Source organism: Nipponia nippon, unplaced genomic scaffold (genome assembly GCF_047370975.1).
Source record: "Nipponia nippon isolate SJK-2023a ecotype South Korea unplaced genomic scaffold, ASM4737097v1 scaffold_4, whole genome shotgun sequence".
Taxonomy (NCBI): Eukaryota; Metazoa; Chordata; class Aves; order Pelecaniformes; family Threskiornithidae; genus Nipponia; species Nipponia nippon.
In genome coordinates this window covers 87358185-87373983 of record NW_028262358.1, presented here as the reverse complement: position 1 = coordinate 87373983, position 15799 = coordinate 87358185, and the positions used below count along the sequence as shown (strand labels likewise).

At 43.4% G+C, this 15799-nt stretch overlaps 1 protein-coding gene across 1 annotated transcript in view; it reads left to right on the top strand.

The window, feature by feature from the left end:
- Positions 1-15799, top strand: part of LOC104022016 (hormonally up-regulated neu tumor-associated kinase homolog A) — an 80899-nt gene that overhangs the window by 19673 nt on the left and 45427 nt on the right. Inside the window, exons 8-9 of the mRNA XM_087776393.1 lie at positions 2777-2996; positions 3886-4338. Coding sequence (XP_087632519.1) covers positions 2777-2996; positions 3886-4338 — 673 coding nt within the window. The remainder of the gene's footprint in view (positions 1-2776; positions 2997-3885; positions 4339-15799) is intronic.

Sequence of the window (15799 nt, the reverse complement as noted above, 5' to 3'; positions counted from 1 at the left end):
CATGCCAACTATTAGCTGTTTATTACTAGCAGTGTGTGATCCATCATTAAATCACATAATTTCCTTTTAGCTCTCCAGATCGTGCAAATGGATGCATCAGCTTTAACTTTATGAATAGTTTCACCGAGTTCTACAAGGCAACTTGTGTGCATAAAATTAAAGCACAAAAATTAGTATTTTCATCTAAATGAGTGCAAATTGAAATCTAAATGAGCAAAACAAATAAGTAACAAATAACAGTCGCAGGTAAAATGAAGTACCCTGAAAACAAATTGCCATTCATTTACATTATTTCTGTCTAGGATCATAAAGGATATTGCATATACTTGTCTGCCTATGAAAAGAGATATTTACAGACAGCTAATAGTTATAAAGGAGTAAATTTCTGGTAAAAAAATACTCCAGTATTTTTAGGCAAACTAAAAACCTCCCCTCACTGAATTGTAGAGAAAGTTGGCATCTAGCCGTTCTGAAAATTCTGTCCAAAAAGAACCAAACATATCCAATATCAACACATACGAAAAAGTATTTGCATTCATGACAATGCTCATGAAAAATATGCAATAAAAAATTCCACCAACACAATCAGCCCAAAACATTGTTTGGAATTCAAACACATATTCACAAACCACTGCATTCAACTCATTCCAGTCAGCAGACTATGCTATGATTTTTCGCACAATACCGAAGAAACATACAATTTCCTGGGGACAAATTTTCAGTAGAACTTCTAATCTACAACTGTAAAAGTCTGTGGAAATTATTTTTCACGTACAAAACCCCCTGTGTTTGAAAGACCAGTGCAAGTCATTGTATTTGCAACTCCTCCTTGTATAGACAAGTTAACATTTGTACATGCAAATAATAGTTTTGGTGGATGCAAACAGATGTGATTCTCATTTTTCTGGGTGCAATTAGAGAAGTCTGCTGAAAGCTTGACCCTGAAAAAAGTATAAGATCCTTTCCATGTTCAAATTTGAGCCATAAGTCATTGGATAAACTTAAAACACAGCCTGTCCTTTTATGCATCGTAATTTCTCCAAGCAATGTATTTACATTTTATGTGTTCTGTTGTAGAAGAGGGAGCCTTAATGATTACAATTTGCCATCCAGAACTTTATAGCTAGTCCTTGCAGAAAATAGCATTTCTGCCAAAAAGCTTCCTGCCCAGGTGCTTAACCAATTAGCTCTTAAGAGGTCTGGCAGTAAAACCAGTCATGGCAAGTTTTCTGAGATACCGTATATAAGGTGACAGCTTGCAAAACGTAAGATGAAAATTTGTTTTCTTAACTAGCAGTGTGTAAAATCCTGGGAGACTATTTGATTGCATAGCCTAAAATGCTTATGACATCTCAAATTCCCAATTGATCTAGTGTGGTTTTAGCAATATGTTGTCAACTTAAACATATTGTGTTTCTTTTTATAAATACTTTAAAAATAATTTCCTTAATTGTGATTGGGTACTGCAAATATGTAGGAAGGATGGAGTAACCCCACAAGTTTGAGGTTTGGGGCCCTCCAAACTTTTCCAAACATTTTTGCTAACTCACAAAATACATGTAAGCTTTCAAAACTGCCTTTTCTCCACAAATTACACCCACTTTTTATAATGGCATGTTAGATTAAAAACATATTTTTCACAAGGGGAGTACTTTGCAATGCAAAGAATAGAAGAAAACTGTGAAAGATAAATATACCATAGTAAAACAAATGACTTCTCTGATTCTGGAAGCAAGAAGTTTGTATTATGAGGGGATGGCAGTGAAAAGAACAAAACTTACTACAGATAATCCTTGAAGTGGTAGCTGCATAATGACAAAGTGGGTCTGTCAAAGATGATGTAGAGAACATGCAAAAAAGCTTGGTATTGAACTGGAACATCCACGCAGATAGTCAATACATTTCAGAAATTTCATTTTCAGGAGCGCCAGACCTGAGAGAAGACGGTCTTTGGCAGAAGCAGCACACAGCGCAGATAGCTCATCATGGGACTTGGTATTGTAGAAGGGGATTTATTTCACTGTGCAGCCCTTGCATTTTCACAAGGTTTTGATACCTGAAACTCAGCGTGCATGAGGCTACCACGGTGAGGACTCTGAAAACTTGAATCATGGGATAGACAAGTGTCCTACATACGAGAACACAACCCCACGTGCATGTAGGATGCATGTAGGAGTAAGGATGATGGCACTGCAGCAGGAGGGAGTCCTGGAGCCCATGTTCGTGTCAGGATGCTCAGTCCTGTTACCACAGCTCCATGGACATCTCCCTGCTGCAATCCCACTGTAAAACCTTCCCAGGACTGCTCTAGCACTGTGCTGACTGCCTGCCCTCACAGCAGACAGCAACAGTCCCACGATAATCTTCCTCCTGGATTGAGGGTTAGTTCACAGCATCCTGTAATGTTTTTGCATTGCAGCATGAGCTCTGTGGTACCCTGGTCTTCCTTAGACATCGGTTAGCAGACTCTGTGAGCCATAAACCTCAAAGGAAGTGCTACAGGCTCTCCAATGATGGCATTCTAGTCTCCAGTGGGTTTTCATGAAAACTTGCTCCCTGTGGCCTGTGTGGTAAAAGGCAGGGTCTGCCAGCCCATGTGCAGCTGGGTTTCAGGAAGAACCTCTGGCATGGGGTCTGCTCAGATGAAAAGTTGATGTGTGTAACTAAGTCTTGTGTGGAAAGATTTCCCATTGTACATGTTATACTGTGATTTCCTTTAAAGTTCAAGGTGCCTTTTTGTTCCATACTGATCGAATGGTGTCTGATCATTTTGCAGAGGGAAAATGAAGTAGAAAAACACAATATTAATCCTGATAAACATTTGAATAAGGACTCAGAAATTCAGATTTCTCAGAAGGCTGAAATGGACACTCTGGAAAAACTCAGGAATTATGGCAATAGGGCATTTCCTTCTGTACTAGTCCTGGCAGCGCCAGATGCTATTCAAGAAGATGAGATCACAATTACATTGGAAAACCAGGAAGACTTCCCAGAAGGTACTGTACTGAAATATAGTCTTGGCATCTTAGTCTGAAAGTGTACTAGGGTATCTGTCTGGGAAAGAAAGGGAACACAATTCCTGAAAATGCTATAGAAATATCCTTCCACTTTGTTTTGAAATTACAAGTATTTTGAGCAATTGTTTCCCAGCCCCAAGTTTGGTTTTAATGTTGATCAGGTGGAAAATTAGCAGGTGAACACCTGATCCAGTTTACACTCTGCAGGTACTGATTACAAATAATTGTTCCGTATCATTGTGCAGGTTAGTTTCTCTATGAGCCATCCTGGGGCGGTACTAGTACTGTTAGGGCACCTCCAAGAATAGATATTTATGAGTAAAAAAAGGAAATTATTTATATTCCCAGGATGAATGTGAGCATGGTGCAAGTGTCACAACTTCGCTTATACTCAAGAAGGGGTTGCACTCACATCCATGGCATCATTTTTCATAGTTTCAAAAATATAGAAGATGCACAGTACTGGATAATCAAACTCCAGATCTGAATTTAGACTTATTTCTGCTCCAGTTATTGCACACCCACAGCTGTTCACATATATGGCATGGTTAAATTAATGTGATATATAGCCCTAGAAGCATAAATGAATAATAGTCACTAAAATTAACCCAGGTAACTTCATGCTGAGATGCTCATTTAAGACTGTTCGCCCAACCAAAAAATTGCCGATTGCCTGCCTCCTGATCACCATTTGCTTTAAATCCTTGGTGCAAAATTTCATTCTATGTCAAGATCTACTTTTATTTATGCCTTTACAAGTAATGATTTTTTTGTTATGGGATGAAGCTGTTTTGATATTAACATGTTATTTTTCTTGAAAATACCATTCCAGCAGAAACTGATCTGATTTATTCTATATTCTATTTAGTTTCCAAGTTTTTAGGCAGAGAGTTGGCCCACCTTGGATCTCCTAAGTCATCAAGCAAAATTATGCCATGTGAGCCCATATATCAGCCACTTTTGGACTTTCCGGAGAATCTGAATGATTTTGAAGACTTGGCTGAAGCTGGAAAACCATTTCTTCATGAGAAATCACCATCCACACCAGCAAATAACCGACCTCCCTCTTCAAACGTCCAAGCAATGACATGTACAAGCAAAGCGCCTCCCCGGTCCCTCATGGAAAACAGAATTATTACCAAGAGTCCTTTGCCTCATCAGGATATGAGGTTTAAAGACCTTCTGAAGGCAGTAGATGACAATATTTACATCCCAACATGGTGGCACCTTGATAAAGAGGGCACTGATCTCCTCATGATTGACTCTCCCCAGCTGTCACCTTTTCCCAGGCTGCAACAAGCTGCCCTGAGAGAAACCCTAGGTAGAAAGACTTCCTGGCTGGGGACATCACAGCAACATACAAATATCTGCCCTCTGGTTTTAGTCAATAGTTCAAAATCACCAGCCTTCCCCATGTCCCCACAGCAAACATTTACCATAAGAAGTATGAGGCAGCCTAAAGAAAACCCAACTGATTTTTTCAACAAGAAAACCAAGAAAAATTTTATCCAACTCAGACACACACCTAAAACTACAGATCTAAATCTTCCAGTTTTATCTCCACCACACCAAACTAGGTTGGGGAAAAAAGCAGAGATTCTAAGATTAAATTTTGCATAATTAAAACATCCACAAAGCATCAGAAGAAAATAGGACAAAGGGGCAGGAAAGAAACAAAGATGGACAGGAACAGAGAGTGAGAAAAGGAATTCAGAAGAGATTAATCCCATCTTAAAATGAGACACCTCCAAACACAAAGAAGGATTATAAGATTTAAGCTGTGTATCCTCTGATATCCATTAAACTTTGGGCTAACAATTTTGTGGAGCGCACCAAAGACGCAGAAAAACAGATGCCACTGTAACAGAATAATATCAAGCATATTTAGGCAAAAAAGTGGACACTGGGGACAGAAGACATGATTTTAAATATTTTGTATCAATACATGTATTATCCCAAACTTGTGTCACTTGTACTTATGCATTTCATTTGGGAAATAAACCTGGTCAGGCAATTTTCATTAAGCTGTGAACATAATGCAGAAGGTAAACAAGCAGTAATAATGATGGAATAATCAATTTTGGGGGGATTGTCATCATAAATGAAATACTCATCACATTGACCTTTATTTATTTATTAGTTTTAACTGTGTGTATTCTAATTAATGGAGACCACGAAACCTAACTCCCCTGAAACGAGCAAATCAGCACATTTTCCTTGTAAATTTAACAGCTTTATTAGGACTGCTTATTTGTAACTGTGTGCATTTGCAACGTTTGTCCCTTACTATTGAAAACATGCATTTGCTTTCAGGTTCAATGATTTGTGCTTCTTAGCTAGATTTTCATAGTACTAAGCTTTGAGCCTGATTTTGTCTTCAAACCAGTTTTATATCAGTTGGATGGAGCTCTGAGCAACCTGATCTAGATGAACATGTCCCTGCTCATTGCAGGGGGGTTGGACTAGATGACCTTTAAAGGTCCCTTCCAACCCAAACTATTCTATTATTCTATGATTCTATGAAATCCCTTAATCTCAACAGATTTGAACTTGATTGACTTCAACAGAGTACAATGGGAGTCTTCATATTTGACGCTCTGTAAGCTCACATGTAGAAGTAAAAGATGTGCAAAGGGTTTCTAAGTAATATTAGACAGATATACAAAGAATAGCAGTAAGAAAAAGCTGCAGCAGAAGGGATAATCCTGTGAGCTTTTATCTGACAAGCCCCACGGTGAGCATTTAGTCACACTGAGCAGGACCAAACCTGCAGTCCTGTTTTACTCTGTCTCACCTTCCCCCACCACACCGGGACGACATACAGAGGGTGAGCTCTTTGTGGTCCACGTGGGTCCTGCACAAGCTTGCCACACCGCCTCAGTGAGGGCAGCTTACGCAGAGCCATATGGATGCCAGCCACTCCGCTGTCTCCTCGGCTGCGCTGAAACAGCTATTGCGGAGCCCTACTCTCAGCCAGCCCTGAAACAACCTCTGAATAACAGAGCTGTTTTTAACTCAGTACACCTTTGCTGACCAGGCTTACAGGGCAAGTCCACAGCTGCAGCTGAAGAGCTGGAGAGGAAGGCTGGGGCGCGTGGGCAGGAATTTATTACACCAGCTTTGCCACCGAAGAAAACATGCTGTGAAACTTTATCCTGTGAGCGTGTGGCTGCAAGTCAGATGTGCCACCTGGGATTGCAGCTGAGCTATGTGGAAAGGCTAGTGCCTCTGCCCATTGCTTTTCTTCAAAGCTTGAGGTCTCCCCAAAACATAACAGCACATGTAGACACTTCAAAATCTTGTTGGTCAGAACTATCCAGGTTGGAAAGAGACCTACTATTAAAAATGCTTGGTGACCCTGGCATGATTCGGCAGAACGTAGCCAGGAAGCAGATACACATGTGGCATCTGCACCCTTCCATTCAGAGGGGAAGGAATGAATGCCCCTGTACTCGGCACTGGTGAGGCCGCACCTCGAGTACTGTGTTCAGTTTTGGGCCCCTCACTACAAGAAGGACATTGAGGTGCTGGAGCGTGTCCAGAGGAGGGCAACGAAGCTGGTGAAGGGTCTAGAGCACAAGTCTTATGAGGAGCGGCTGAGGGAACTGGGGTTGTTTAGTCTGGAGAAGAGGAGGCTGAGGGGAGACCTTATTGCTCTCTACAACTACCTGAAAGGAGGTTGTAGCGAGGTAGGGGTCAGTCTCTTCTCCCTAGTAATGAGTGATAGGACGAGAGGAAACAGCCTCAAGCTGGGCCAGGGGAAGTTTAGGTTGGATATTAGGAAAAACTTCTTCACTGAAAGGGTAGTCAGGCATTGGAACTGGCTGCCAAGGGAAGTGGTTGAGTCTCCATCCCTGGAGGTATTTAAAGAACGGATAGATGTGGTGCTCAAGGACATGGTATAGATGGACTTGGCAGTGTTAGGTTAATGGTTGGACTCAATAATCTTAAGGGTCTTTTCCAACCTTGACGATTCTATGATTCTATGAAGGACCACTGGTCTCTGGACACAGGCAGCTGGCAAGGAAGCTGAAACCCAGCAGTTTCCCTTATGCACACCCGAGCTAATGAGAAGCCCAGGGGCCATTTGCTGTGCTTATGATTCTGGCATCATGCAATTCAGAACCTAGAGGTAGCTGAGTGATTTCCAGATAATGTTTTTCTCGGAAAATCTGATTTCCTTAGAATTTAGAAAATGTTTATGTCTCAAAAACATTTTTAGCTTTGAATTGCCCTTACAAAACACTTTTTGTTTGAAAATACGGTTTGAAACAAATGGTTTCAGCTGTAAGTTGACATTTCAATTTACTGTTTCCTTTCACAATACTGAAATGCTTCATTCCGATCATAAATGTCTAAAAGCTTTTTCTTCCACATCATTTTTTTCCGAGAAAAATTTCTTTCCTTGACACTTTTTAATATTTTGACTTTATACTCCACAATTCCAGATGACAATAACATCAAAATGCTCTAACTTGTTTCACCGAGTCAAAACTCCATTTTCCAAGCAGCTCTACCACTATCTTCTAGCTCCTCCACAAGCCCTCGGAGAGTGGAGAGCAAGAGGAACTTACACTTCTACTTTACCAACTCAGTGCAGGTGTGTCTATGTAGGTGTCAAGTAGACGACAGCCGCAGGAGAATACCCGTTCCCCACTAAAAAGAAGCCTGGAAATATCAGTGTTAAGTGACTGTGCACCATGACCCAAGTGCAGAAGAGGCACCTCTTCCTGGAGGAGCTCTGAATTGTGATGCCTTCATCCTCCTGTGGCCTCAGCTGCCTCCAGCCCAGCCTCTGCTCTGGCTGAGGCAGAGAATGGAGGTTTCCAGGGGGTGAGACACTTATCAGAGGTTGGAGAAAACATCAAGTCTTTGCGTGGTCCCTGCCATCTGTTTATTCTTTCAATCTTCAAGGTAATATGGTTTCTTATTTCTAGGAGTGGTTTACTAAAAAGCAAGAGAATATCCCTTCTTCTGCCCTGTCTGGCAGTCTAAAGGTCACAGTGCTGAAATAAATGTTTCTTCAACATGCCACAGCTGAGTATTGCTTTATAGACATCATGTAGATAGAAAAGAGATTTTCTACTTATGCTTTCCATGCACTCATTTAAGGGCTAACTTCAACCTGGCCTTCTCCTGAGCTGTTCCAACACCACTGAACCACATATCTGCTGCTAGCACAGAGCAGCAATGTCTGAGCAGGAAGTCTCATCTAGCACATATATTAACACTTTGAAATAAAAGCCACCTCGTTCCTGAAGGGGAGATGGGAGGAGTGCAGTTACGGGTCAGTGCCATAAACGCTGGTCCCGGATCACGTGCTGAGCTGGGAAGGGGCAGGGAGCACAGTGCGGTATAGCCGATAACGTAGCGCATGATGATGGAAACACCTCCAGGCAGCCAGACTGCATGGGTGGCCTAGGCAGGGAGATGGTGCCAGTATTTTAACAAGTGGCTCCCACAAAAACGTTTCCCTTCAGCAGGTGATAAATTTATGCTTTGGGGATGTGATGTCTGCAGAAAGGAGTGAGGGGCTCTGGAATCCACCCTTTTATTTAACAATGTAAAGAAAAAAATATCCTTCTAACTAAGGAAGGGGACATCCCTACTTGGCAAGAAAACATACATTAAGATGCACTTGGCGAGAAATGCACTGAGTCATGCAGAATAGCGTTCAACCAGTGCAATTCATGTGGGGGGAGCGGAGGGAGCTGAATGCCTTGCACAGGAGTCCCACAGCATCCTACTTCAGGAAGGGCTGTTGAAAATATCTAACACTAGAGTCTTATTACAACCCTGATAAAAAGCCAATGCTAATAAGATGCAAGGCAAGGTGAAGTGGGATGGCAAGGCTTTCACACCTCCTCTCTCATGTCTGGTGGCAGAAACGTAACAACAGGATCCTAAAGGGACAGCTTCCGAAGGAGCATTTAGCTACTTCATTACATGTATAGCAGTCCCTTGTACAAACAAACTTCACATAGAGTCTCTGCTGGGACTGACGCTGGATCTTTAGGTCCTTTAAGTCAGTCTCTATAAGTGGATCCTGCTATTTGCATGGTCTGTCAATGCAATCATGAGAGATTCCCAGCCCTCCATTTCATAGGTTTTCCATTTATACATAGGAAATGGCACCTTTTACTACTATCCTGTTTCTGCACCATATTAATAAGTTCAGCTGCTTTATGTATTACCAGTTTGAACACTGTTCTGCTTTTCAAATCACAACTGTTTTCATGTCAGCAAAAGAATTTCAAACCACAGGAAATTCTGGGGATGAAGTACAAATATACACTTAGAAAGAGCTATCAGGAAGCAGAATCAACCCTATGGTTGGAAAAATATGAAAAAAATGTCACTTCTTTCATACTGCACTTCTAATTTCATCATTTTTTAAACACTTAAATGAACAAGATTAATAATTTAGCCAGTAAAGGAATTTCTGTTTAGCCTCTGAAAAATCCCTGAATAATTCAGAAGTTCTGACATTAGATAGCCTTTGTCACACTTATCTATCCACCCTGGGTAAACTGCTGAAGAGGGATCAAAGTGACTGACCCATTCTCTCATAGCCCTCTCACATTACAGTTTATGAAAAACAAAACTCCACAAATCAGAAGCTCACAAAAACAGAGAAAGCAGCTCATGTTCACCTGTTATCTGTGCCAGCAAGATGATGAGAAAGGGCAAACAGAAGCATTTTGCTCATCCCTCGTAAACATGGTGTTAAAACTACAACACCTGATCTGCTGTCCAAGGAAATCCACTCCTTTGACTTCCCCTGGCTTTAATGATAAGGTATTTAAAAGGTTAAGAAATTCAGAAGATATTCATCATATAAAAGCCATCTTAAAAGAAATCAGTGTTTGTCAAACTGAAAGTGAGCCTGAGAAATATATAAACACATTTTTTCTTTTATAAAGCAGTACTTACAATTTTTATTTTCCTTATAGGTAACGTACATTTGCCTCACCCATACATCTGAAATTAAAATCTTTCAGTATCATAATGATAATGAATGATTCCCTTCCTCTCTTTTACCTCTTTTTTCAGTTCTGGTCATTGTTTTGGCTTACAGATTGTCATGGTTTAACCCCAGCCAGCAACTTAACACCACAGAGCTGCTCGCTCACTCCCTCTCCACCCCCTGATGGGATGGGGGAGAGAATTGGAAGGGTAAAAGTCAGAAAACTCATGGGTTGAGAAAAGAACAGTTTAATAATTGAAATAAAATAAAATAGAGTAGTAGTAATAGTAGTAGTAGTAATAATAATAATATAATAATATACAAAGCAAGTGATACACTATATAATTGCTCACCACCCGCCAATCGATGCCCAGCTCATCCCTGAGCAGCAATCGCTGCCCCCCAGCCAACTCCCCCCAGTTTATATACTGAGCATGGTGCCATACGGTATGGCATAGCCCTTTGACCAGTCTGGGTCAGCTGTCCCGGCTGTGCCCCCTCCCAGCTTCTTGTGCACCAGGCAGAGCATGGGAAGCTGAAAAGTCCTTGACTGGTGTAAGCACTGCTTAGCAACAACTAAAACATCAGAGTGTTATCAACATTGTTCTCATCCTAAATCCAAAACACAGCACTATACCAGCTACTAGGAAGAAAATTAACTCTATCCCAGCTGAAACCAGGACACAGATCATATAGATGGATACTACAGAAAAATGTAAGGTAGCGAACTTAAGAAACACAGTCTTCTTAACAATAAATATTTGAGATTTCTTCTAGGTTTCCTGGCATAAACCATTCCAGCATGAGAATCAGCAGGGAACTTCCTACTAAGTCCACCATTTTCCTGGCTGTAGTGTTTGGGTTCCAGTCCCTTAAACACACATATTTTTCAGCTAATCCATTAGAGAACACATGAGAGCAGGCTTTCAGGAAAGAGCTATTTCCAGCTAGGAAGGAGCTATCATAGGGGTTAAGACTTCTACCACCACTCCGGAGTGTGGGCAGAAGGGCAAAGGGAACAAATAGAGCTAAATGCCACGAGGCATACTCAGTTTGAGATTTTGAGGAGCAATGGAATCTTGCAGTGGGACATTGCTTACCCAGCATTAAACAGAGGAGACATCTCTGAGTAAGCTGGTTGTCTAGACTCCTTTGTAGTTAATGGAGACGATGGACATCTGGAAAAGAGGGAGAGTAAATTAGTTTTGGAGGTCCTTGAACAGACTCTTCAAAGTCTACACAACTCCACTGCCATAAGGACGACTTGATCCAATATTTTGGGCTTTGAGTTTCCACAGACTGGGGAATAAGAACACAGCATCCGTCTCATCTCATGAATGTTATAGCTGGCAGGACTCTTTCCTGACCTCCACAGGAGCAGAACGGTAAGATTTTTAAGTCCTTATCTGGAGCATATATCAAAGGCTCAGAAAGGTAGAAGGGAGGATCAAATGGATCCTTAAACCTAATCAGCTGCTTCTAGGTAGGCAGATATTTTACTTGGAACATTTGTATTTAGTAACTGTAACAGCCTTTTGAGGCCAGTAAGAAGACAGAAAGCCACTTTTTAAAAATCCTTTCTTAGAAAGCAAGGCCTCTGTAAAGCAGAAAGAGAGTATTCCCCTATTTAGACAAAAGAGGAATTTAAATACCGAGCCTATCCATTGCAGCGGCTCAAGCAGGCAATGAAAAGCATTAGGGAATTGTTACACAAGTCTTTTCTATGCTTATTGATGCTTAACTCACACCAGCATTTTCTACAGTACACTTCAATGGGACCAGAAAGGAAAGCAAGCGTTCCCCCAGCAAAGGAGGAGCCCTTTGGTTCAGACCTTTAGGGTGTCTTTCCAGTGAAGTTCTGCATACAAGCCCTTGTGGGTATGGCAGTATTTCAAAGTACCAAGAGGTCTCTTTCACAGAACTCAGCCCTATACATCTGCCAGACATCCACTCTTAGCTGGCCTACACCCTTTCCAGGCATGACCACAAATTCCCACGTTATAGAGACTCTGCTCTTTCCACCATTTCTATTTGCTTCTTCTAATATGCTTTACTAGCTCAGTGCCTCTCCTGCAACAAAACCAAAAAATAACTCCTTGAGGTGACTGACATATAAGCCACGTACTTTTACAGGCATTTACACGTAGGCTAACATAGAGAGGTGTGGAGGATGTGTTGTTACACAATGGATATGAAAGGTTAAATGACACTGTTTGTCTATAATGTCTCCCTTTTATTGCTGTGAGACCACCCTCACCTCCTCAGACAGAGACAGACAAGTCATAGAGATGATGGTATGGTACCATAGAATCATAGAATGCTTTGGGATGTAAGGGACCTTTAAAGGTCATCTAGTCCAACCCTCCTGCAATGGGCAAGGACATCTCCAACTAGATCAGGCTGCTCAGAGCCCCGTCCAACCTGACCTTGAATGTTTCCAGGGATGGGGCATCTACCACCTCTCTGGGCAACCTCTTCCAGTGTTTCACTACCCTCATCGTGAAAAATGTTTTCCTTGTGTTCAGTCTAAATCTACCCTCTTTTAGTTTAAAACCATTACCCCTTGCCCTGTCGCAGCAGGCCTTGCTAAAAAGTCTGTCCCCATCTTTCTTGTAGGCCCCCTTTAAGTATTGAAAGCCTGCAATGAGGTCTCCCCGCAGCCTTCTCTTCTCCAGGCTGAACAACCCCAGCTCTCTCAGCCTTTCCTCGTAGCAGAGGTGTTCCAGCCCGCGGATCATTTTTGTGGCCCTCCTCTGGACCCGCTCCAACAGGTCCATGTCTTTCCTGAGGACTCCAGAGCTGGACACAGTACTCCAGGTGGGGTGTCACCAGAGCAGAGTAGAGGGGCAGAATCACCTCCCTCAACCTGCTGGCCACGCTTCTTTTGATGCAGCCCAGGATATGGTTGGCCTGCTGGGCTGCAAGAGCACATTGCTGGCTCATGTCCAGCTTTTCGTCTGTCACTACCCCCAAGTCCTTCTCCTCAGGGCTGCACTCAATCCCTTCATCCCCCAGCCTGTACTGATACCAGGGATTGCCCCAACCCAGGTGCAGGACCTTGCACTCATGAGGTTCACACAGGCCCACCTCTCCAGCCTGTCCAGGTCCCTCTGGATGGCATCCTGTCCCTCAGGCGTGTCAACTGCACCGCTCAGCTTGGTGTCGTCTGCAAACTTGCTGAGGGTGCACTTGATCCCACTGTCTATGGCATTGACGAAGATATTAAGTGGCATTGTACATATTAAATGTACTGTACCCCAGTACGGACCCCTCAGGGACACCAGTTGTCACTGATCTCCATCTGGACATTGAGCCATTGAGCACTACCCTCTGGATGTGACCATCCAGCCAATTTGCTATCCACTGAACAGTCCACCCATCAAATCCATATCCTTCCAATTTAGAGAGAAGGATATTGTGGGGGACCATGTCAAAGGCCAGATAGATGACATCTGTAGCTCTTCCCTCATCCACTGATGTAGTTACTCCATCATAGAAGGCCACTAGGTTGGTCAGATAGGACTTGCCCTTTTGGAAGCCATGTTGGCTGTCTCAAATTGCCTCCCTGTCCTTTGTATGCCTTAGCATAGCTTCCAGGAGGATCTGTTCCATGATCTTCCCAGGCACAGAGGTGAGGCTGACAGGTCGGTAGTTCCCAGGGTCCTCCTTTTTACCCTTTTTAAAAATGAGTGCAATGTTTCCCTTTTTCCAGTCCCCAGGGACTTCACCTGACTGCCACGACTTTTCAAATATCATGGAGAGTGGCTTGGCAACTACATCAGCCAATTCCCTCAGGACTCTGGGATGCATCTCATTAGGACCCATAGACTTACGTATGTTCAGGTTCCTCAGGTGGTCGCGAACCTCATCTTCTCTTACAGTGGGAGGGACTTTGCCCCCCTGATCCCCGTCATATGGTCCATTGACTTGGGAGGTGTGAGGAGAGAGGTTCCCAGTGAAGACTGAGGCAAAAAAGTTGTTGAGTACCTCAGTCTTCTCCTCGTCTGTTGTTACCAGCTTGCCAGTTTTACTCATCAGAGGGGGTATGCTTTCTTTAACCTTTCTTTTCTGGTTGACATACCTGTAGAAGCCCTTATTATTCTTTGTGTCCCTCTCCAGGTTCAGCTCCAGCCGAGCCTTGGCCTTCCTGATCCCATCCTTACACAGCTGGGCAGTGTCCCTATACTCTTCCCAGGATACCTGTCCCTGCTTCCACTGCCTGTGCATTCTCTTCTTTCCCTTTAGTTTGACCAACAGGTCTCGACTCAGCCATGCCAGCCTCTTCCCTTCCTTGCCTGATTTCTTGCACCTGGGGATCGAGAGCTCTTGCATTCTATGGAAAGTGTCGTTAAAGACCTGCTAGCTCTGTTCTGCTCCCTTGTCCCTGAGGGCCATTTCCCAGGGCATCCCATTGATTTACTTCTTGAAGAGCTGGAAGTTTGCTTTCCTAAAATTCAGGGTCTTGACTATACTCTTCACCTGACCCTTATCTCTCAGGACTGTGAACTCCACCAGTGTGTGATCACTGCAGCCCAGGCTGCCTCCAATCCTGACATCACCAATGAGCTCACTTGCATTGGTGACCAACAGGTCCAGTATTACATCCCCTCTGGTAGGGCTATCTATTACCTGGCTTAAGAAGTTGTCCTCCATCCACTCCAGGAGCCTCCTAGATTGCTTACAGCCCACTGTGTTACTTTCCCAGCAGATGTTGAAATGCCCCAGCAGGACAAGAGCCTGTGAGCGCCTGACTGAAGCTTCTTGTAGTTGGAGAAAAAGGGCTTCATCAATAGGCTCCCCTTGATCAGGCAGCCTGTAGTAACCACCATCCACGAGGTTCCCTTTGTTGCCTTGGTCTCTAATTCTTACCCATAAACTTTCAACCTGCTCATGGCTCTTCTTCAGGGACAGTTCTTCACATTCTATCCATGTCTTGACATAGAGGGCAATGCCTCCACCCCTCCTACCTCACCTGTCCCTTCTGAACAGCCTGTAACCATCAATAGCTGAACTTCAGTCATGGGATTTGTTCCACCAAGTTTCAGTGATGGCAACTAGGTCATAACTTTCTAGCAGCACAGTAGCTTCCAGCTCCTCCTGTTTGTTGCCCATGCTGCATGCATTAGTGTAGAGGCACTTCAGCTGGGCTGTCATCTGTGTCACCTTCTTGGAGGAACACCCCTTGGTTCCCTTGAGGAATTTCACCAATATTTCCCTGTTGGCTCCTATTACCTCACGAGCCCCCTGCTCATCCCTGTAAGACTTCAACTGTGCTGCAGTGTCTCCAGCACGCCGCAGATCAACAGGCTGAGGGCCCTCGCTAGCACCCCATCCCCCGCTAGTACCCTGTCCCTCTAACTATGGCATGTCATCCCACCACTTATCACAGGGAAGCTTGATATCAGCTCCATCCCCCTTTAAATGCAATTTCAAGCCCTGTCAATGAGCCCTGCAAGCTCCTGAGCAAAGACCCTCTTCCCCCTTTGAGAAAGGTGAATCCCGTCAGATGCCAGCAAGGCTGGTGCTGTGTAGGCCATCCCATTGTTGAAAAACACAAAATTGTGATGATGACACCAGCCACGGAGACATGTCTTAATGGACTGGATCCGTTTGTTCCTTTCAGTGTTCCTGCCCACAATTGGAAGGAGGGAGGAAAAAAATAATCTGTGCTCCTGATTCCCTCACCACCAGTCCCAAGACCCTGAAGTCTCTCATGATGGCTTTTGGACTACGGGTTGCAACTTCCTCTCCACCTACATGGAAGATCAGTAACGGGTGGTAGTCTGAGGGCCGTACCAGGCTGGGAAGTTTCCTG